Source organism: Scyliorhinus torazame, chromosome 5 (genome assembly GCF_047496885.1).
Source record: "Scyliorhinus torazame isolate Kashiwa2021f chromosome 5, sScyTor2.1, whole genome shotgun sequence".
NCBI lineage: Eukaryota > Metazoa > Chordata > Chondrichthyes > Carcharhiniformes > Scyliorhinidae > Scyliorhinus > Scyliorhinus torazame.
In genome coordinates, this window is record NC_092711.1 from 107,132,290 (window position 1) to 107,155,956 (window position 23,667).

The 23,667-nt window shown below is 49.0% G+C and overlaps 2 protein-coding genes across 2 annotated transcripts in view; one reads left to right on the forward strand and one right to left on the reverse strand.

Annotated features, from left to right (window-relative positions):
* The window catches only part of LOC140417842 (uncharacterized), a 59,554-nt gene that overhangs the window by 17,016 nt on the left and 18,871 nt on the right, over positions 1 to 23,667 (forward strand). The window lies entirely within an intron of this gene.
* LOC140421629 (uncharacterized) lies at positions 11,351 to 14,035 on the reverse strand. Its single transcript, XM_072506413.1, has 2 exons — positions 13,775 to 14,035; positions 11,351 to 12,796 (listed from the first exon to the last, which is right to left on the reverse strand). Exon 2 carries the CDS (start codon positions 12,694 to 12,696, stop codon positions 11,491 to 11,493), a length of 1,206 nt encoding a protein of 401 aa, XP_072362514.1. The 5' UTR covers positions 12,697 to 12,796; positions 13,775 to 14,035; the 3' UTR covers positions 11,351 to 11,490.

The window sequence follows — 23,667 nt, forward strand, 5'->3', positions numbered from 1 at the left end:
CTGGGGCACAGGGTTTCCATCACCAAAAATCTGTCTTGTTCCATGCACATCAACGCTACCACCAACAAAGCACAACAGCGCCTATACTTCTTCAGGAAACTAAGGAAATTTGGCATGTCCACACTGACTCTTACCAATGTTTACAGATGCACCATTGAAAGCATCCTATCTGGCTGCATCACAGCCTGGTATGACAACTGCTCGGCCCAAGACCGCAAGAAACCTTCAGAGAGTAGTGAACACAGCCCAGTCCATCACACACACCTGCCTCCCATCCATTGACTCTATCCACACCTCCCGCTGCCTGGGGAAAGCGGGTAGCATAATTAAAGACCCCTCCCACCAAGCTTACTCACTCTTCCAACTTCTTCCATCGGGCAGGAGATACAAAAGTCTGAGAACACGCACAAACCGATTGAAAACAGCTTCGACCCTGCTATTACCAGACTCCTAAAGGACCCTTTTCTGGACTGACCTGATTAATACTACACTCCTGTATGCTTCACTCAATGCCTTTGTCTATATATTTACATTGTGTACCTTATGTTGCCCTATTATGTATTTTCTTTTAGTTTACTTTCTTTTCATGTACAAAATGATCTGTTTGAGCTGCTCGCAGAATAATACTTTTCACTGTACCTCGGTACACGTGACAATAAACAAATCCAATCCAAATCGAGGGAGCAATCTGCCTCTCTTGCATTGGTGCACTGCATTTCCCTCATAACACAGTGGCATAGAAAGGTGACAGCACAAAACAAAGGCACTCAACAAATTGTATCTGTGCCAACTTTCTGCAACTGTCACAATCCGCTGTCATTGGCCCTGAACTCTGTAGATATTTTTCTCCTCAAAAGATGCGAACAGATGACCAAGGAGCTGGAGTTGGCTATTCAGCCCAGTCTGCTCCACCATTTAATAAGATCATGGCTGATCTGACAGTAACAGATAGTTGTCCAATTTTCTTTTCAAGGCATCAATTGAATCTGCCTCCACCACATTTTCGAGCAGTGCATTCATGATCCCACATGCAGCACAGAATGTTTTTCTTCACATCATAAGACATAGGAGCAGAATTAGGCCACTCGGCCCATCCAATCTGCTCCACCATTCAATCAGGGCAGCACGGTAGCATTGTGGATAGTACAATTGCTTCACAGCTCCAGGGTCCCAGGTTTGATTCCAGCTTGAGCCACTGTCTGTGCGGAGTCTGCACATCCTCCCCGTGTGTGCGTGGGTTTCCTCCGGGTGCTCCGGTTTCCTCCCACAGTCCAAAGATGTGCAGGTTAGGTGGATTTGCCATGATAAGTTGCCCTTCGTGTCCAAAATTGCCCTTAGTGTTGGGTAGGGCTACTGGGTTGGGTGGGGTTACTAGGTTATGGGGATAGGGTGGAGATGTGGACCTTGGGTAGGGTGCTCTTTCCAAGTGCCGGTGCAGACTCGATGGGCCGAATGGCCTCCTTCTGCACTGTAAATTCTATTAATCTATATTTTTCTCGTCTCCATTCTCCCCATAACCCCTGATCCCCTTATTAATCAAGAGCCTATCTATCTCTATCTGAAAGACACTCAGTGATTTGGCCTCCACGACCTTCTGGGCAAAGAGTTCCACAGATTCACCACCCTCTGGCTGAAGAAATTCCTCCTCATCTGTTTTAATTCCTCCTCATCACCTGAGGAAGGAACTGTGCCCCTAAAGCTAGTGAGTCGAAACAAACCTGTTGGACTTTAACCTGGTGTTGTCAGACTTCTTACTCTGTTTTAAAGCATTGCCTTTAGTCTGAGATTGTGTCCTCTGCTTCTAGTTTTTCCGACAAGTGGAAACATCTTCTCCATGTTCACTCTACCCAGGCCTCGCAGTATCCCGTAAGTTTTAATAAGATACCCCCATATCCTTCTAAATTCCAACGAGTACAGACCCAGAGTCCTCAACCGTTCCTCATACGACAAGCTTTTCATTCCAGGGATCATTCTTGTAAACCTCCTCTGGACCCTTTCCAAGGACAACACATCCTTCCTTAGATATGGGGCCCAAAATGGCTCATAATACTCCAAAAGGGGTCTGATCAGAGCATTATATAGCCTCAGAAGTACATCCTTGGTCTTGAATTTTAGCCCCCTCGACATGAATACGTTGCATTTGCCTTCTTAACTGCCGACTGAACATGCACGTTAACCTTTTTAAAAACATTTTTTTTTTAAATTTAGAGTACCCAATTCATTTTTTCAAATTAAGGGGCAATTTAGCATGGCCAATCCAACTACCCTGCACATCTTTGGGTTGTGGGGGCGAAACCCATGCAAACACGGGGAGAATGTGCAAACTCCACACGGACAGTGACCCAGAGCTGGGATCGAACCTGGGACCTCGGCGCCGTGGGGCTGCAGTGCACCTGCACGCTAACCTGAAGAGAATCTTGAACAAGGACTCCCAAGTGCTTGTGATTTCCTCAGCATTTTCCCATTTAGAAAATAGTCTGTGCCTCCATTTCTCCTTCCAAAGTCCATAACCTCACATTTTTCCACATTGTATTCCATTTGCCACTTCTTTGCCCACTCTCCTAGCCTTGCTCAGCATTGCTTCTTTTTCTAATCACTTTAAATTAATGTCCTCTGTTTATAATCTTGCCCTAAATATGACTTGCTAGATCAAATGTCTATTGTAGATCCTTAGTTGTAATGTGGTCAAGTGCCTTTCCATTTGAGAACTGTTCAATAAAGTTCTTAGAATTATTTGTAGCTAGGGCAGCACGTGGAGCAATGGTTAGCACTGGGACTACAGCGCTGAGGACCCGGGTTTGAATCCCGGCACTGGGTCACTGTCCGTGTGGAGTTTGCTCATTCTCCACGTGTCTGCATGGGTTTCACCCCCACAACCCAAAGATGTGTAGGTTAGGTGGATTGGCCAGGCTAAATTGCCACTTAATTGGAAAAACAAAATAATAATTGGGTCTGAATTTTTTTTTTAAAAAAAGGATTATTTGTAGCTTCCCCACCAATCAGTTTTTTCCATGATCCTGAAGTGACCTTATTTTTATCGGGAGTTAACTGAAGTATGTTCCTCACCTCTCATTATCTAAATTTCCATTTCCCATTTTTCTGTCCATCTGACCCAGTCCATGGCTTTCTCCCTCATTGTCTAAAACACATGAGCAACTTTTGTATAATCCTGGTGCATACATTTCAGTCTAAATCATTGATATATACCGGAAACTGTGGAGCCCCACTGGAAACAGACGTCCAGGCATCATTCAGTCCCAGATGTGACTAACAGCAGCAACAACAGCTGAATCCAAACCCTGCTGTTGCCTGCGAACTTGCTGATGTCTGTGCAGGTTGTTTGACCGAGTGAATCTCCTCACACACACCGATCAGTTAAACAGCCTCTCCCCAGTACCGCTCCCACATGTGGGAGACACAGTAGCACAGTGGTTAGCACTGTTGCTTCACAGCTCCAGGGTCCCAGGTTTGATTCCCGGCTTGGGTCACTATCTGTGCGGAGGCTGCGGGTTGTCCCCGTGTCTGCGTCGGTTTCCTCCGGGTGCTCCGGTTTCCCCCCACAGTCCAAAGGTGTGCAGATTAGATGGATTGGCCATGCTAAATTGCCCTCAGTGTCCAAAAAGGTGAGGTGGGGTTATGGGTTAGGTTGGAGGTATGGGTGTAAGTAAGGTGCTCTTTGCGAGGGCCGGTGCACTCGATGGGCCAAATGCCCTCCTTCTGCACTGTAAATGCTATGATTCGGTTTCCGTGTGAACTCGCTGGTGTTTCAGCAGATTCGGTTTACTTTTAAATCTCTTTTCACAGTCGCAACATTTAAAAGATTTCTGATCAGTGTGAACAAGTTGGTTTGATGTCAGGTGGGATGACTGAGTAAATTTCTTGTCACACACGGGTCAAGTGTACGGTCTCTCCCCAGTGTGAACTCGCTGGTGTTGCAGAAGCTGGGATGAAAAGGTGAATCCCTTCCCACACACGGAGCAGGTGAATGGCCTCTCCCCAGTGTGAGTGCGTTGGTGTCTCAGTAAATCATTTCTGCTTTTAAATCTCTTCTCACAGTCAGCACATTTAAACGGTCTCTGATCAGTATGAACAAGTTGGTGTGTCAGGAGGTTTGATGCCCGAGTGAATCCCTTCCCACACACCGAGCAGGTGAACGGCCTTTCCCCAGTGTGAATACGTCGATGAGTTTCCAATTCAGATGGGTAATTGAATCCCATCGCACAGTCCCCACATTTCCACGGTTTCTCCATGGTTATTGACAAGTTATCAGGTGACGGTGGGATGCAGATTTGAGGTCACTGTCAGATCAGCCGTGAAGTTATTAAATGGTGGAACAGGCTCACGGAGCTGAATGTCCAATTGCTGCTTCTTGATTCCTTTGGTGCGAATGTCCTTGTGTCTCTCCAACTTGGATCATCAGTTGAAGCCTGAGTACGGTGTCTCCCTGATGTAAATGCTGCAATTTAATTTCATGCAGTGTGATTGGTTAAAACTCACTTCCAGCTAACTGTGGAAAATTACTTTGATGTCTGTGTCTCGGTGCTTTTCCAATCACAGTGATTTTTGAATTTTTTTCCGATAGACAAAACAGACAAACATTTCTCCTTCCACGTTGAAAGGCCGATCCTGATGAATCAAGTGATTCTGTCAGATCTCGACATGATGTTTGCATCTGCAAATATTCTGTAAAAGGAGATTACATTGAATTTATGTGAATATATAAGACACAAACAGGCCATTCTGTCACAGATTCTGCTGCTGTCCATATTCGGCACACATCTCTGACTCCCACACCTATCCAATCTCAGCCTTTCAGCTGATTTTCAATTCCATTTTCTCTCATGTGCTTGTCCCGTTTCCATTTGAAAACATCTCAGCACTTTCTTCAACTCATTTCCATGGTAATTAAGAGTCAACCACATTGCTGTGGGTCTGGAGTTGTAGGCCAGACCAGGTAAGGATAGCAGATAAGGGCGGCATGGTAGCACAGTGATTAGCACTGTGGCTTCACAGCGCAGGGTCCCAGGTTCGATTCCTGCTTGGGTCACTGTATGTGCGGAGTCTGCACGTTCTCCCTGTGTCTGCGTGGGTTTCCTCCGGGTGCTCCGGTTTCCTCCCACAAGACCCGAAAGACGTGCTGTTAGGTAATTTGGACATTCGGACTTCTCCATCTGTGCACCCAAACAAGCGCCGGAATGTGCATGTGGAGCTGGGTGTTGTCAGTGTACATGTGAAAACTAACACGGTACTTTTGGATGATGTCATCTAGTGGCAGCATGTAGATGAGAAATAGGAGGAGCCGAGGATAGATGCTTGGGTAACTGGGTACAAGGAGAGTGGAGTGGAAAGGGAGGTTGGAAATGGGGGCCGTCCGTAATTTGCAAGGAAGGTGAGGTCAAGGGATGTTTTATTTCAGGAAGGGTGACTGATGTATTTAAAGGTGAGAGGGATAGTATGAGGAGAGAGAGAGAATCATAAACAATGTCAGCTAACATGAGGAAACTGAATGGGCAGCAGTTCTGTAGAAATAGAATCAGGGACAAGACAGGAGAGAAACTGTGATGTGAGTTCAGTGTTCATCGGGAGAGGCAACAGAGACAGTTTACCCAGTGGGAGGGTGAAAGAGAGGGCAGAGGCAGAGGCAGCTGATCAGAGTGTCTCAATCCCAGTGACAAAGAAGCTCCATGAATGATGAGGATGGAGGAGAAGGCCAGATAGAGCAAAAGGAACTGACTTGAGTTAGGGATGTTAAAAAGTTTCAACAGGACTTCCGGGTGCGGCGATGACCAGCTAGGTCGCACGTTTTGGCACCTCCCGTTTGAACGGACTTTTGGGCTCTTATTGGGAGCCCCAACGGCAATTTTTGACGGCTAAACCCATTGGGCGGTGAAACAGAAGGGAATCCCCCCGGATATACATGGAGAAAGGAGATAATAGTGGCCGGATTGCAGAGGATCCTCTGGAGCAGCGGCAAGGAAGGGAAGCACGAAGCAAGATGGCAGCGGAGGGAGGCCGTTTGGTATGGGGCCCGGAACAGCAAGAGTTCCTTCGGAGATGTGTTGAGGAGCTAAAGAAGGAGGTGCTGGCCCCGATGCTGCAGGCGATTGAGGGGCTAAAGGAGGCGCAGAAGACCCAAGAATTGGAGCTTTGTGGCGTGAAGGCAAAGGCTGCCGAAAATGAGGACGAAATACAGGGCCTGGTGGTGAAGACAGAGACACACGAGGCACTGCATAAGAGGTGTATGGAGAGGCTGGAAGCCCTGGAAAATAGCTCGAGGAGGAAGAACCTAAGAGTTTTGGGTCTTCCCGAAGGTGCAGAGGGAGCGGACGTCGGGGCATATGTGAGCACTATGATTCATTCCTTAATGGGACCGGAGGCCCCGACGGGCGCCTTGGAAGTGGAGGGAGCATATCGAGTCCTTGCGAGAAGACCGAAGGCGGGAGAAATACCTCAAGCTATAGTGGTGAGGTTTCACCGCTATAAAGACAGGGAGATGGTCCTGAGATGGGCGAAAAAGACATGGAGCTGCAGGTGGGAGAATGCGGTGATCCGCGTGTACCAGGATTGGAGTGCGGAGGTGACGAGAAGCAGGGCGAGTTTCAATCGGGCCAAGGCGGTGCTCCATAGAAAGAAAGTTAAATTTGGTATGCTGCAGCCGGCGAGACTGTGGGTTACACATCAAGGGAAACACCACTACTTCGAGACGGCAGAAGAGGCGTGGACATTCATTGAAGAGGAGAAGCTGGACTAGACTGGAGAGAGAAAGAACTTTTGTAATAAAGCAGTGGTGTGATTGCATGGGACTGGGAATCGGAAGGGGGGGGAAATTTTCTCTTTCCCCTCGATGGGGGGGGGGGAGGATATGGTGAACTGTGGGCGCCGGTGGGGAAGGAGAGAGGGAGCTGTGCCATTAGCGGTGGGGCCGAGTGGGAAGCGCGGGCTTTGCTCCCGCGCTATGGTAATTGTGGCGGGAAAAGGGGGCGCAGGAAGGAGGGAGCCTTACACAATGGGAGGCTGAGGATAAATGGGGGAAGCCGAGGTCAGCCAGATTTTGCTGACTTCTGGAAGCAACATGGGGGGAGCAAACACGCTGGAGGGGGATCTAGCGGGGGGGGGGGGGGGGTGGTAACTGGGTTGCTGATGTTAAGGGGAAGGGGGAGCTGCTACAGGATGGGATGGTCGGGACGGGAGGACACCGTTGGGGGACAAGTGGGTGCGTGGGAACCGGGTGAGGAGCTGGTTTAAAAAAGGGGATGGCTAGTCGACGAGGGGGGGCGGGGTCAAGAGCCCCCCAACCCGGTTGATCACGTGGAACGTGAGAGGGCTGAACGGGCCGATTAAGAGGGCAAGGGTACTTGCGCACCTAAAGAAATTAAAGGCAGATGTGGTCATGCTGCAGGAGACGCATCTGAAACTGGCGGATCAGGTCAGATTACGAAACGAATGGGTGGGACAGGTATTTCACTTGGGCTTGGATGCGAAAAATAGAGGGGTGGCAATATTAGTGGGGAAACAGGTATTGTTTGAGGCGTGGACTATAGTGGCAGACAGTGGGGGTAGATACGTGATGGTGAGTAGCAGATTGCAAGGTGAGGCGGTGGTTCTGGTGAACGTATATGCCGCGAGCTGGGATGATGCCAACTTCATGAAGCGTATGCTGGGGCGTATCCCGGACCTGGAGGCGGGAAAGTTGGTAATGGGGGGAGACTTCAACACGGTGCTGGATCCATGGCTGGACCGGTCCAGGTCTAGGACCGGGAGGAGGCCGGCAGCGGCCAAGGTGCTTAAGGACTTCATGGAGCAGATGGGAGGAGTGGATCCCTGGAGATTTACTAGGCCTAGGAGTAAAGAGTTCTCCTTCTTCTCCCATGTCCACAAGGTGTATTCTCGGATAGACTTCTTTGTCCTGGGAAGGGCGCTGATCCCGAAGGTGGCCGGGACGGAGTACTCGGCTATAGCCATTTCGGACCATGCCCCACATTGGGTAGATCTGGAAGTAGGAGAGGAAAAGGAACAGCACCCACTGTGGAGATTAGATATGGGATTGTTGGTGGACGAGGGTGTGTGTGTAAGGGTAAGGAGATGTATCGAAAGGTATCTGGAGATGAATGACGACGGAGAGGTTCAGGTGGGAGTGGTCTGGGAAGCATTGAAGGCGGTGGTCAGAGGGGAACTGATCTCCATAAGGGCCCATAAGGGGAAACAAGAGAGCAAAGAGAGGGAGAGATTGTTGAGAGAAATTTTGAGGGTGGATAGGCAGTATGCGGTTGCTCCGGATGAAGGACTATACAGGGAAAGGCGAAGGTTGCACACGGAATTTGATTTGTTGACCACGGGTACGGCGGAGGCACAATGGAGGAAGGCACAGGGAGTGCAGTATGAGTACGGAGAGAAGGCGAGCCGGTTACTGGCCCAACAACTGAGGAAGAGGGGGTCGGCGAGGGAGATTGGAGGGGTTAGGGACGAGGAGGGTGAGATGTAACGGGGAGCGGAGAGGGTGAACCGGGTGTTTAAGGCATTTTATGAGAGGCTGTATAAGGCTCAGCCCCCGGAAGGGAAGGAGGGAATGATGCACTTCCTAGACCAGTTGGAATTCCCGAACGTTGAGGAGCAGGAGAGGACAGGACTGGGAGCACAGATGGAGGTGGAGGAGGTGGTAAAAGGGATTGGGAGCATGTAGGCAGGGAAGGCCCCGGGACCGGATGGGTTCCCGGTGGAATTTTATAGGAAATACGTGGACCTGCTGGCCCCGCTTCTGACGAGAACCTTTAATGAGGCCAGGGAAAGGGGGACGTTGCCCCCGACGATGTCGGAGGCGACAAAATCGCTGCTCTTGAAAAGGGACAAAGACCCGCTGCAGTGCGGGTCTTACAGGCCTATTTCCCTCCTGAATGTAGATGCCAAGCTTTTGGCCAAGGTGATGGCGACGAGGATGGAGGATTGTGTCCCGGGGGTGGTTCACGGGGATCAAACGGGGTTTCTTAAGGGGACACAATTGAACACTAACATACGGAGGCTGTTGGGTGTGATGATGTTGCCCCCGCCGGAGGGGGAGGCAGAGAAAGCATTTGAGAGTGGAGTGGGACTACCTGTGGGAATACTGAGGAGATTTGGATTTGGAGAGGGGTTTATTGGATGGGTTCAGCTTCTATACGGGGCCCCGGTGGCAAGTGTGACTACAAATAGGCAGAGATCTGACCACTTCCGTCTATACAGAGGGACAAGACAGGGATGTCCTCTGTCCCCGTTACTGTTTGCGTTGGCAATTGAGCCACTGGCCATAGCGCTGAGGGGCTCTAGGAAGTGGAGGGGAGTACTTAGGGGAGGAGAAGAGCACCGGGTGTCACTATACGCGGATGATTTGTTGTTGTATGTTCCCCCAGTGGAGGGGATGTCCGAGATCATGCAGACACTCAGGGAGTTTGGGGAATTTTCAGGATATAAATTGAATATGGGGAAGAGTGAGCTGTTTGTGATGCACCCTGGGGAACAGGGCAGGGGAATAGATGATTTACCGTTGAGGAGAGTAACAAGGGATTTTCGGTACCTAGGGATCCAGGTGGCCAGGAACTGGGGAACCTTGCATAAGCTTAATTTAGTAAGATTGGTGGAGCAGATGGAAGAAGACTTTAGGAGATGGGACATGGTGCCCCTGTCACTGGCGGGTAGGGTGCAGGCGGTTAAAATGGTGATCCTTCCGCGGTTTCTTTTTGTGTTCCAGTGCCTACCTGTGATGATTACAAAGGCCTTTTTCAAGAAAGTGGATAAGAGCATTATGAGTTTTGTGTGGGCTGCGAAGACCCCAAGAGTGAAGAGGGGGTTCCTGCAGCGTAGTAGGGATAGGGGGGACTGGCACTGCCGAGTTTAAGTGACTATTATTGGGCCGCCAACATGTCAATGGTATGCAAGTGGATGGGGGAAGGGGAGGGAGCGGCGTGGAAAAGACGAGAGATGGAGTCCTGTAGGGGAACCAGCCTAAAAGCATTAGCGACGGTGCCTTTACCGTTCTCCCCGAAGAAATACACCACAAGTCCAGTGGTGGTGGCAACACTGAAAATTTGGGGGCAGTGGAGACGACATAAGGGAGTGATGGGTGCCTCGGTGAGGTCCCCGATAAGGAACAACCACAGGTTCGTCCCGGGGAAGATAGATGGGGGATTTAAAGCTTGGCAGAGAGCAGGGATTGTGAAATTGAAGGATTTGTTCCTAGGCGGGACGTTTGCGAGTCTGGGAGCACTGACAGAAAAATATGGGTTGCCACCGGGGAATGCATTTCGATATATGCAACTGAGGGCTTTTGCGAGGCAACAGGTGAGGGAATTTCCGCGGCTCCCGGCGCAAGAGATTCAGGACAGAGTGATTTCGGGGGCATGGGTGGGGGATGGTAGGGTGTCAGATATATACAGAGAAATGAGAGACGAGGGGGAGACGAGGGTGGAGGAGCTGAAGGGAAAATGGGAAGAGGAGCTAGGGGAAGAGATTGAGGAGGGGCTGTGGGCAGATGCCTTAAGTAGGGTAAACTCTGCGTCCTCATGCGCCAGGCTCAGCCTGATACAATTCAAGGTTCTACATAGGGCGCACATGACTGGAGCAAGGTTAAGTAGATTTTTTGGAGTGGAGGATAGGTGCAGGAGATGCGCGGGAAGCCCAGCGAACCACACCCACATGTTTTGGTCATGCCCGGTCCTGCATGGGTTCTGGGTGGGGGTGGCGAATGTGCTTTCAAGGGTGGTGGGGGTCTGGGTCGAGCCAGGCTGGGGGTTGGCGATATTTGGGGTTGCGGACGAGCCGGGAGTGCAGGAGGCGAGAGAGGCTGATGTTTTAGCCTTTGCGTCCCTAGTAGCCCGGCGAAGGATATTACTTATGTGGAAAGAAGCTAAACCCCCAGGCGTGGAGGCCTGGATAAAGGACATGGCGGGGTATATAAAATTGGAGCGGATAAAATACGCACTAAGAGGTTCGGCTCAAGGGTTCACCAGGCGGTGGCAACCGTTCCTCAACTATCTCGCAGAACGATAAGGGAAATGGGAAAGGTAGCAGCAGCAACCCAGGGGGGAGGGGGGGGAGGGGAGGGCCCATCCGGGCCCTCAGGGGTTTTGCACAGGTGTTTGTATATGAGTTATTTATATTGGTTTTTGTGACTTTATTATTTTGGATATTGGCTAGTTTTTATTTTTGTTGCTGGCAGTTGCAGTCTAGTTCATATATATATATATATATTTTTTTTTAAACGGTCATCATCATTATTTATATTGTTTTAAAGTTGCAAAAGGGAAAATTTTGTACTGTCTTTGTTTGACCGAAAAATTTGAATAAAAAATATTTTTAAAAAAAGTTTCAAGACTGTGAGTTTAACACAAACCTGATTTATTTGACTTTTATCCAGGACATTAGTATTTATAACTGAGCTGTAATTTATTCATATCAGAAGTGAAAGACCATAACGAATGTTTGCGATTTATGTTTAACAGAATAATCAAACTCCAGCAGTCACGTGTGAACTCGCTGGTGACTCAGCAGGTTGGATTTCTGAGTGAATCCCTTCCCGCACTTGGAGCAGGTGAACGGCTTCTCCCCTGTGTGAATTCGCTGGTGTACGCTGAGTTGGGACGATCGCCTGAACCCAGTCGCACAGTGAGAGCACCTAAACGGTCTCTCGTCAGTGTGAACATGTTGGTGGGACAGCAGGTCGCTGGAACTTTTATAGCATTTCCCACAGTCTGGACATTGAAAAGGTCTCTGCTCGTTGTGAACACGTTGATGGGACACCAGATTGCTGGAACTTTTACAGCACTTCCCGCAGTCTGGACATTTAAAAGGTCTCTCATCTGTGTGAACTTGCTGATGTGCCATGAGGTGGGATGACCGAGTGAATCCCTTCCCACAGTCAGAGCAGATGAATGGCTTCTCCCCGGTGTGTATACGCTGGTGTTCAGTGAGTTGGGATGACCATCTGAACCCAGTCGCACAGTGACTGCACCTGAACGGTTTGTCGTCGGTGTGAACACGTTTATGAAACATCAGTTCCCTGGAGCCTTTATAGCACTTCCCACAGTCTGGGCATTTAAATGGTCTCTCCTCACTGTGAACACGTTGATGGAACATCACTTCCTTTAAACTTTTATAGCACTTCCCACAGACTTGACATTTAAAAGGTCTCTCATCAGTGTGAACTCGCTGGTGTGTCTGCAGGGTAGACAACTGACTGAATCCCTTCCCACACTCGGAGCAAGTGAAAGGCCTCGCCCCAGTGTGAACTCGCTGGTGTCTCAGCAGATTGAATGACTGAGTAAATCTCATCCCACACTCCGAGCAGGTGAATTGCCTCTGTCCAGTGTGAACCTGCTGGTGTGTCAGCAGGTTGGATGACTGAGTGAATCTCTTCCCACATTTGGAGCAGGTGAATGGTCTCTCCCCAGTGTGAACTCGAAGGTGTGTCAGCAGGGTGGATGACTGCGTGAATGCCTTTCCACACTCAGAGCAGGTGAATGGCCTCTCCCTGGTGTTACTGTGTTGGTGAATCTCCAGCTCAGAGAGGTCACTGAATCCTCCCTCACAATCCCCACATTTCCACAGTTTCTCCCCAGTCTGACTGTACTTGTGTCTGGATGGGACAGTTGATTGGCTGAAGTCTCGTCCACACACAGAACAAGTGTACAGTTTCTCTTCACTGTGAACGGTGCTTTTCCCCTCCATGTTCAAGATTCAATGATATTCAGGTTACGATGGACGACAGATGTGACGTTTGGTTTCAGTTAATTGGCTGCAAATCCTCCCCTTCTAACATCCTGTGAAACTGATTTAAAACAGAAAAAAGGGAATGAGCGAGAACTCACAAAAACACAAAAGCTGGTTGTGAAATTGAGCTGAATGAATCTGGTCATTTGTGGGGCCGGCACTAGGGAAAAGTGACCATGCAAACTGCTGGATTGTCACAAAAAGCCAATGGTTCACTAATGTCCTTATGGGAATGGAACCTGCCACCCAGTGTGGATCTACAATGGACTTTGGCCGCTATGGATGAAGAGAGAGGTGAAAGAGACAGGGGCAAAGGAGAGAGATTTTATTATTTACAACTTGACCAGAGGTTTGAACCCTAAACTTCCACATGGAGGAGGACCAAATTCCCCTCCAACTCACACACCATCCTGACTTGTCTGCCATTCAGGACTGGATGAGTAGAAATTGCCTTCAATTAAATATTGGGAAGATGGGCGGCACGGCACAGTGGTTTGCACTGCTGCATCACAGCGCCAGGGACCCGAGTTCAATTCCAGCCTTGGGCGACTATCTGTGTGGAGTTTGCACTTTCTCCCTGTGTCTGCTGGGGTTTCCTCCGGGTGCTCTGGTTTCCTCCCACAGTCCAAAGATGTGCAGGTTAGGTGGATTGGCCATGATAAATTGCCTCTTCGTGTCCAGGGATGTGCAGGTTAGGTTTTAGGATTACAGGTATAGGGTGGACTGGATTGGAGAAGACACGATGGGCTAATTGGCCTCCTTCTGCACTGTAGGGATTCTATCTTCATCTCCGCAACATCCCCGGTTTAGCTCAGCTGGTTCGTGATGCAGAGTGAGTCCAACAGGAAACAGGATGGGTCCAATTCCTGCACCGGCTGTGGTTATTCCTGAAGGCCCCGCCTGCTTAACCTTTCCCCCCGCCTGAGGTGTGCTGATCCTCAGGTTAAATCAGCACCACTCAGCTCTCCCCCTCAAAATGGTAAGCAGCCTCTGGGACTGCGGCAACAGTATTTTACTTTGGGAATCATTCCATTACATCATAACAAATGAGCTCCACAGGAGGCGTGATCCAACCCCTGCAGCTCGCAATTGGTCCATCTCTCCTTCTGTGAGAAACGTCTGAAATAAAACAAAAACAAAATACTGCAGTTGCTGGAAATCTGAACTAAAAAGAGCAAATGCTGGAAATACTCAGCAGGTCAGGCAGTAATTTTGTAAAGAGGAAGTGAGCTGACGTTTCAGGGTGTGCAGAATGCTCAGGGACTAAAAATGGAGCAGAATGTGATGGTCAATATAAGCTCAGGAGAGGAAGAGAAAGACTCCAGCATATCGAAAATAATTCCTAATGATGAGAAGGTAAAGCTGGTAAATCAGCAGTAAATAGCTGGGGGATGGGCTACATCATCTGAATCATGCTAAGGGGAGAACGAGGCATCCATGGCTAATGAGAGAAGGGGTGATGGGAGGGTGAGCTGTGAGGAGGGTGCAGAGTTCCTTCAGTATAATTTGAACAAGTTGAGAGTGGGCAAATTAATGGGAGATGCAGTATAATTTGGAGGAATGAGAGGTTGTCCACTTTGATAGCAAAAATGAGAAGGCAGACTATTAGCTGGAATGGCCATGAAGTAGGTATCTAGGTTTACCAGAATGATTCCTGGGACGGTGGGGCAGGCTCGAAGGGTCTGTTTCTATTCATTTCCCCAACAACGATAGCAAGTGCGCATGCGCCTTGCTGCTCATTGCCCCCAATAAAAATGGTGACCGTGAACGGGGGCCGAACATGAGGCGCTGCTGCCCCGTTAGTCGTAAATGGACCCGATTTGTCCGCTGTTTTGGCTTTCTGTTTACACAACATGTTTACGAAGAGGAACCATTCACAAAGCTTCCCACAGCTTGTGAACTCCGAAACGTAACTTCAAGGCTGAAGTTTATCTTCAGAGATTGAAACGTTTTGGTACCATTTCCAATTGGACCAGTAAATTGTGATTCACACTGAAAGGTTTACTTTCACTCAGTAATTAGAACATTTCACTTTCTCAGCACTGACGCTTTAGATCAAACCCCAATTGTTCTCTTCCCTTGTAGCTGGTGTGTGGAGAAGATCATGTTCACTGTAGATCTGTCAGCACAGAAACCGCACTGTGCTTCTGGATACACTAAGTCTGCAAGTAGATGAATCTGTTAAACATCACCCAAGTGATGGTCTTCCCCTGACTCTAAGGAGTGAGATGTCCCTGTAGTTGATGCTGTCTCCTCTGTCACTGCTGTTTTTATTGCATCACACATGTTCTGTGGACCAGTCTCACAGCCCAAAAGGGGCAGGCAGGAAGGTGTAACAGTCGATGGGACTTTGTGTGTGAGCAGTTCAGCTGGAATTCCATCCTTGCCGGGCACCTTTCTGCTTGCTCAACAATCAATGGCCTTTTCCAGCTCATATGATGAGAGTTCCTTGTCCAACTCAACCATGACAGGAAGCTGCAGGAGAGTCTAACAGAGACTGGGAGATGGCCTTCTCACAGGGGTACAGCTCACTGTTGTTTTCAACCCAGTTTCTCCTCACTCTCTCAGTATGACTGACACTGAGCATGCTCAGAGCACACACCCACACTGCACCTGCGCACTGGCCTCGTACACTCACTGATCGGGAACTTTCTGCAACGCAGGGGATTCTGGGTAACAGCCGCCATAGAGCAATTAGCAAAACAGAAGATCCACGGTTAGGCAAGATGCTGGGCATGAAGCACAATGAGAGGTTTGGATACTTTATTTACTACATAAGCACATTATTCTGATAAGATATCACTTAGACATGGGCAGCAAGCAGGCTGATCTACAGTATGTACAGTATTTACAACACCTGGGACACGGTATTTCATCTCATCAAATCAGTGATAGGTTTGTTTACTGTTCATAATTGCCACTGGGTCACACTCACGATTCATGCAAGATGCAACTCCCCAGGTTTTTTGACCCATTCCCTCCAGACCTGTTTTCACTCCAAGGGTCTTGACATCGGCCTTAGTCTTTATCCAGCCATGATCAGCTCACACTGCCCAACAACCAGCCTCTCCTGCACTGGGGCACAGGGTTTCCATCACCAAAAATCTGTCTTGTTCCATGCACATCAACGCTACCACCAACAAAGCACAACAGCGCCTATACTTCTTCAGGAAACTAAGGAAATTTGGCATGTCCACACTGACTCTTACCAATGTTTACAGATGCACCATTGAAAGCATCCTATCTGGCTGCATCACAGCCTGGTATGACAACTGCTCGGCCCAAGACCGCAAGAAACCTTCAGAGAGTAGTGAACACAGCCCAGTCCATCACACACACCTGCCTCCCATCCATTGACTCTATCCACACCTCCCGCTGCCTGGGGAAAGCGGGTAGCATAATTAAAGACCCCTCCCACCAAGCTTACTCACTCTTCCAACTTCTTCCATCGGGCAGGAGATACAAAAGTCTGAGAACACGCACAAACCGATTGAAAACAGCTTCGACCCTGCTATTACCAGACTCCTAAAGGACCCTTTTCTGGACTGACCTGATTAATACTACACTCCTGTATGCTTCACTCAATGCCTTTGTCTATATATTTACATTGTGTACCTTATGTTGCCCTATTATGTATTTTCTTTTAGTTTACTTTCTTTTCATGTACAAAATGATCTGTTTGAGCTGCTCGCAGAATAATACTTTTCACTGTACCTCGGTACACGTGACAATAAACAAATCCAATCCAAATCGAGGGAGCAATCTGCCTCTCTTGCATTGGTGCACTGCATTTCCCTCATAACACAGTGGCATAGAAAGGTGACAGCACAAAACAAAGGCACTCAACAAATTGTATCTGTGCCAACTTTCTGCAACTGTCACAATCCGCTGTCATTGGCCCTGAACTCTGTAGATATTTTTCTCCTCAAAAGATGCGAACAGATGACCAAGGAGCTGGAGTTGGCTATTCAGCCCAGTCTGCTCCACCATTTAATAAGATCATGGCTGATCTGACAGTAACAGATAGTTGTCCAATTTTCTTTTCAAGGCATCAATTGAATCTGCCTCCACCACATTTTCGAGCAGTGCATTCATGATCCCACATGCAGCACAGAATGTTTTTCTTCACATCATAAGACATAGGAGCAGAATTAGGCCACTCGGCCCATCCAATCTGCTCCACCATTCAATCAGGGCAGCACGGTAGCATTGTGGATAGTACAATTGCTTCACAGCTCCAGGGTCCCAGGTTTGATTCCAGCTTGAGCCACTGTCTGTGCGGAGTCTGCACATCCTCCCCGTGTGTGCGTGGGTTTCCTCCGGGTGCTCCGGTTTCCTCCCACAGTCCAAAGATGTGCAGGTTAGGTGGATTTGCCATGATAAGTTGCCCTTCGTGTCCAAAATTGCCCTTAGTGTTGGGTAGGGCTACTGGGTTGGGTGGGGTTACTAGGTTATGGGGATAGGGTGGAGATGTGGACCTTGGGTAGGGTGCTCTTTCCAAGTGCCGGTGCAGACTCGATGGGCCGAATGGCCTCCTTCTGCACTGTAAATTCTATTAATCTATATTTTTCTCGTCTCCATTCTCCCCATAACCCCTGATCCCCTTATTAATCAAGAGCCTATCTATCTCTATCTGAAAGACACTCAGTGATTTGGCCTCCACGACCTTCTGGGCAAAGAGTTCCACAGATTCACCACCCTCTGGCTGAAGAAATTCCTCCTCATCTGTTTTAATTCCTCCTCATCACCTGAGGAAGGAACTGTGCCCCTAAAGCTAGTGAGTCGAAACAAACCTGTTGGACTTTAACCTGGTGTTGTCAGACTTCTTACTCTGTTTTAAAGCATTGCCTTTAGTCTGAGATTGTGTCCTCTGCTTCTAGTTTTTCCGACAAGTGGAAACATCTTCTCCATGTTCACTCTACCCAGGCCTCGCAGTATCCCGTAAGTTTTAATAAGATACCCCCATATCCTTCTAAATTCCAACGAGTACAGACCCAGAGTCCTCAACCGTTCCTCATACGACAAGCTTTTCATTCCAGGGATCATTCTTGTAAACCTCCTCTGGACCCTTTCCAAGGACAACACATCCTTCCTTAGATATGGGGCCCAAAATGGCTCATAATACTCCAAAAGGGGTCTGATCAGAGCATTATATAGCCTCAGAAGTACATCCTTGGTCTTGAATTTTAGCCCTCTCGACATGAATACGTTGCATTTGCCTTCTTAACTGCCGACTGAACATGCACGTTAACCTTTTTAAAAACATTTTTTTTTAAAATTTAGAGTACCCAATTCATTTTTTCAAATTAAGGGGCAATTTAGCATGGCCAATCCAACTACCCTGCACATCTTTGGGTTGTGGGGGCGAAACCCATGCAAACACGGGGAGAATGTGCAAACTCCACACGGACAGTGACCCAGAGCTGGGATCGAACCTGGGACCTCGGCGCCGTGGGGCTGCAGTGCACCTGCACGCTAACCTGAAGAGAATCTTGAACAAGGACTCCCAAGTGCTTGTGATTTCCTCAGCATTTTCCCATTTAGAAAATAGTCTGTGCCTCCATTTCTCCTTCCAAAGTCCATAACCTCACATTTTTCCACATTGTATTCCATTTGCCACTTCTTTGCCCACTCTCCTAGCCTTGCTCAGCATTGCTTCTTTTTCTAATCACTTTAAATTAATGTCCTCTGTTTATAATCTTGCCCTAAATATGACTTGCTAGATCAAATGTCTATTGTAGATCCTTAGTTGTAATGTGGTCAAGTGCCTTTCCATTTGAGAACTGTTCAATAAAGTTCTTAGAATTATTTGTAGCTAGGGCAGCACGTGGAGCAATGGTTAGCACTGGGACTACAGCGCTGAGGACCCGGGTTTGAATCCCGGCACTGGGTCACTGTCCGTGTGGAGTTTGCTCATTCTCCACGTGTCTGCATGGGTTTCACCCCCACAACCCAAAGATGTGTAGGTTAGGTGGATTGGCCAGGCTAAATTGCCACTTAATTGGAAAAACAAAATAATAATTGGGTCTGAATTTTTTTTTTAAAAAAAGGATTATTTGTAGCTTCCCCACCAATCAGTTTTTTCCATGATCCTGAAGTGACCTTATTTTTATCGGGAGTTAACTGAAGTATGTTCCTCACCTCTCATTATCTAAATTTCCATTTCCCATTTTTCTGTCCATCTGACCCAGTCCATGGCTTTCTCCCTCATTGTCTAAAACACATGAGCAACTTTTGTATAATCCTGGTGCATACATTTCAGTCTAAATCATTGATATATACCGGAAACTGTGGAGCCCCACTGGAAACAGACGTCCAGGCATCATTCAGTCCCAGATGTGACTAACAGCAGCAACAACAGCTGAATCCAAACCCTGCTGTTGCCTGCGAACTTGCTGATGTCTGTGCAGGTTGTTTGACCGAGTGAATCTCCTCACACACACCGATCAGTTAAACAGCCTCTCCCCAGTACCGCTCCCACATGTGGGAGACACAGTAGCACAGTGGTTAGCACTGTTGCTTCACAGCTCCAGGGTCCCAGGTTTGATTCCCGGCTTGGGTCACTATCTGTGCGGAGGCTGCGGGTTGTCCCCGTGTCTGCGTCGGTTTCCTCCGGGTGCTCCGGTTTCCCCCCACAGTCCAAAGGTGTGCAGATTAGATGGATTGGCCATGCTAAATTGCCCTCAGTGTCCAAAAAGGTGAGGTGGGGTTATGGGTTAGGTTGGAGGTATGGGTGTAAGTAAGGTGCTCTTTGCGAGGGCCGGTGCACTCGATGGGCCAAATGCCCTCCTTCTGCACTGTAAATGCTATGATTCGGTTTCCGTGTGAACTCGCTGGTGTTTCAGCAGATTCGGTTTACTTTTAAATCTCTTTTCACAGTCGCAACATTTAAAAGATTTCTGATCAGTGTGAACAAGTTGGTTTGATGTCAGGTGGGATGACTGAGTAAATTTCTTGTCACACACGGGTCAAGTGTACGGTCTCTCCCCAGTGTGAACTCGCTGGTGTTGCAGAAGCTGGGATGAAAAGGTGAATCCCTTCCCACACACGGAGCAGGTGAATGGCCTCTCCCCAGTGTGAGTGCGTTGGTGTCTCAGTAAATCATTTCTGCTTTTAAATCTCTTCTCACAGTCAGCACATTTAAACGGTCTCTGATCAGTATGAACAAGTTGGTGTGTCAGGAGGTTTGATGCCCGAGTGAATCCCTTCCCACACACCGAGCAGGTGAACGGCCTTTCCCCAGTGTGAATACGTCGATGAGTTTCCAATTCAGATGGGTAATTGAATCCCATCGCACAGTCCCCACATTTCCACGGTTTCTCCATGGTTATTGACAAGTTATCAGGTGACGGTGGGATGCAGATTTGAGGTCACTGTCAGATCAGCCGTGAAGTTATTAAATGGTGGAACAGGCTCACGGAGCTGAATGTCCAATTGCTGCTTCTTGATTCCTTTGGTGCGAATGTCCTTGTGTCTCTCCAACTTGGATCATCAGTTGAAGCCTGAGTACGGTGTCTCCCTGATGTAAATGCTGCAATTTAATTTCATGCAGTGTGATTGGTTAAAACTCACTTCCAGCTAACTGTGGAAAATTACTTTGATGTCTGTGTCTCGGTGCTTTTCCAATCACAGTGATTTTTGAATTTTTTTCCGATAGACAAAACAGACAAACATTTCTCCTTCCACGTTGAAAGGCCGATCCTGATGAATCAAGTGATTCTGTCAGATCTCGACATGATGTTTGCATCTGCAAATATTCTGTAAAAGGAGATTACATTGAATTTATGTGAATATATAAGACACAAACAGGCCATTCTGTCACAGATTCTGCTGCTGTCCATATTCGGCACACATCTCTGACTCCCACACCTATCCAATCTCAGCCTTTCAGCTGATTTTCAATTCCATTTTCTCTCATGTGCTTGTCCCGTTTCCATTTGAAAACATCTCAGCACTTTCTTCAACTCATTTCCATGGTAATTAAGAGTCAACCACATTGCTGTGGGTCTGGAGTTGTAGGCCAGACCAGGTAAGGATAGCAGATAAGGGCGGCATGGTAGCACAGTGATTAGCACTGTGGCTTCACAGCGCAGGGTCCCAGGTTCGATTCCTGCTTGGGTCACTGTATGTGCGGAGTCTGCACGTTCTCCCTGTGTCTGCGTGGGTTTCCTCCGGGTGCTCCGGTTTCCTCCCACAAGACCCGAAAGACGTGCTGTTAGGTAATTTGGACATTCGGACTTCTCCATCTGTGCACCCAAACAAGCGCCGGAATGTGCATGTGGAGCTGGGTGTTGTCAGTGTACATGTGAAAACTAACACGGTACTTTTGGATGATGTCATCTAGTGGCAGCATGTAGATGAGAAATAGGAGGAGCCGAGGATAGATGCTTGGGTAACTGGGTACAAGGAGAGTGGAGTGGAAAGGGAGGTTGGAAATGGGGGCCGTCCGTAATTTGCAAGGAAGGTGAGGTCAAGGGATGTTTTATTTCAGGAAGGGTGACTGATGTATTTAAAGGTGAGAGGGATAGTATGAGGAGAGAGAGAGAATCATAAACAATGTCAGCTAACATGAGGAAACTGAATGGGCAGCAGTTCTGTAGAAATAGAATCAGGGACAAGACAGGAGAGAAACTGTGATGTGAGTTCAGTGTTCATCGGGAGAGGCAACAGAGACAGTTTACCCAGTGGGAGGGTGAAAGAGAGGGCAGAGGCAGAGGCAGCTGATCAGAGTGTCTCAATCCCAGTGACAAAGAAGCTCCATGAATGATGAGGATGGAGGAGAAGGCCAGATAGAGCAAAAGGAACTGACTTGAGTTAGGGATGTTAAAAAGTTTCAACAGGACTTCCGGGTGCGGCGATGACCAGCTAGGTCGCACGTTTTGGCACCTCCCGTTTGAACGGACTTTTGGGCTCTTATTGGGAGCCCCAACGGCAATTTTTGACGGCTAAACCCATTGGGCGGTGAAACAGAAGGGAATCCCCCCGGATATACATGGAGAAAGGAGATAATAGTGGCCGGATTGCAGAGGATCCTCTGGAGCAGCGGCAAGGAAGGGAAGCACGAAGCAAGATGGCAGCGGAGGGAGGCCGTTTGGTATGGGGCCCGGAACAGCAAGAGTTCCTTCGGAGATGTGTTGAGGAGCTAAAGAAGGAGGTGCTGGCCCCGATGCTGCAGGCGATTGAGGGGCTAAAGGAGGCGCAGAAGACCCAAGAATTGGAGCTTTGTGGCGTGAAGGCAAAGGCTGCCGAAAATGAGGACGAAATACAGGGCCTGGTGGTGAAGACAGAGACACACGAGGCACTGCATAAGAGGTGTATGGAGAGGCTGGAAGCCCTGGAAAATAGCTCGAGGAGGAAGAACCTAAGAGTTTTGGGTCTTCCCGAAGGTGCAGAGGGAGCGGACGTCGGGGCATATGTGAGCACTATGATTCATTCCTTAATGGGACCGGAGGCCCCGACGGGCGCCTTGGAAGTGGAGGGAGCATATCGAGTCCTTGCGAGAAGACCGAAGGCGGGAGAAATACCTCAAGCTATAGTGGTGAGGTTTCACCGCTATAAAGACAGGGAGATGGTCCTGAGATGGGCGAAAAAGACATGGAGCTGCAGGTGGGAGAATGCGGTGATCCGCGTGTACCAGGATTGGAGTGCGGAGGTGACGAGAAGCAGGGCGAGTTTCAATCGGGCCAAGGCGGTGCTCCATAGAAAGAAAGTTAAATTTGGTATGCTGCAGCCGGCGAGACTGTGGGTTACACATCAAGGGAAACACCACTACTTCGAGACGGCAGAAGAGGCGTGGACATTCATTGAAGAGGAGAAGCTGGACTAGACTGGAGAGAGAAAGAACTTTTGTAATAAAGCAGTGGTGTGATTGCATGGGACTGGGAATCGGAAGGGGGGGGAAATTTTCTCTTTCCCCTCGATGGGGGGGGGGGAGGATATGGTGAACTGTGGGCGCCGGTGGGGAAGGAGAGAGGGAGCTGTGCCATTAGCGGTGGGGCCGAGTGGGAAGCGCGGGCTTTGCTCCCGCGCTATGGTAATTGTGGCGGGAAAAGGGGGCGCAGGAAGGAGGGAGCCTTACACAATGGGAGGCTGAGGATAAATGGGGGAAGCCGAGGTCAGCCAGATTTTGCTGACTTCTGGAAGCAACATGGGGGGAGCAAACACGCTGGAGGGGGATCTAGCGGGGGGGGGGGGGGGTGGTAACTGGGTTGCTGATGTTAAGGGGAAGGGGGAGCTGCTACAGGATGGGATGGTCGGGACGGGAGGACACCGTTGGGGGACAAGTGGGTGCGTGGGAACCGGGTGAGGAGCTGGTTTAAAAAAGGGGATGGCTAGTCGACGAGGGGGGGCGGGGTCAAGAGCCCCCCAACCCGGTTGATCACGTGGAACGTGAGAGGGCTGAACGGGCCGATTAAGAGGGCAAGGGTACTTGCGCACCTAAAGAAATTAAAGGCAGATGTGGTCATGCTGCAGGAGACGCATCTGAAACTGGCGGATCAGGTCAGATTACGAAACGAATGGGTGGGACAGGTATTTCACTTGGGCTTGGATGCGAAAAATAGAGGGGTGGCAATATTAGTGGGGAAACAGGTATTGTTTGAGGCGTGGACTATAGTGGCAGACAGTGGGGGTAGATACGTGATGGTGAGTAGCAGATTGCAAGGTGAGGCGGTGGTTCTGGTGAACGTATATGCCGCGAGCTGGGATGATGCCAACTTCATGAAGCGTATGCTGGGGCGTATCCCGGACCTGGAGGCGGGAAAGTTGGTAATGGGGGGAGACTTCAACACGGTGCTGGATCCATGGCTGGACCGGTCCAGGTCTAGGACCGGGAGGAGGCCGGCAGCGGCCAAGGTGCTTAAGGACTTCATGGAGCAGATGGGAGGAGTGGATCCCTGGAGATTTACTAGGCCTAGGAGTAAAGAGTTC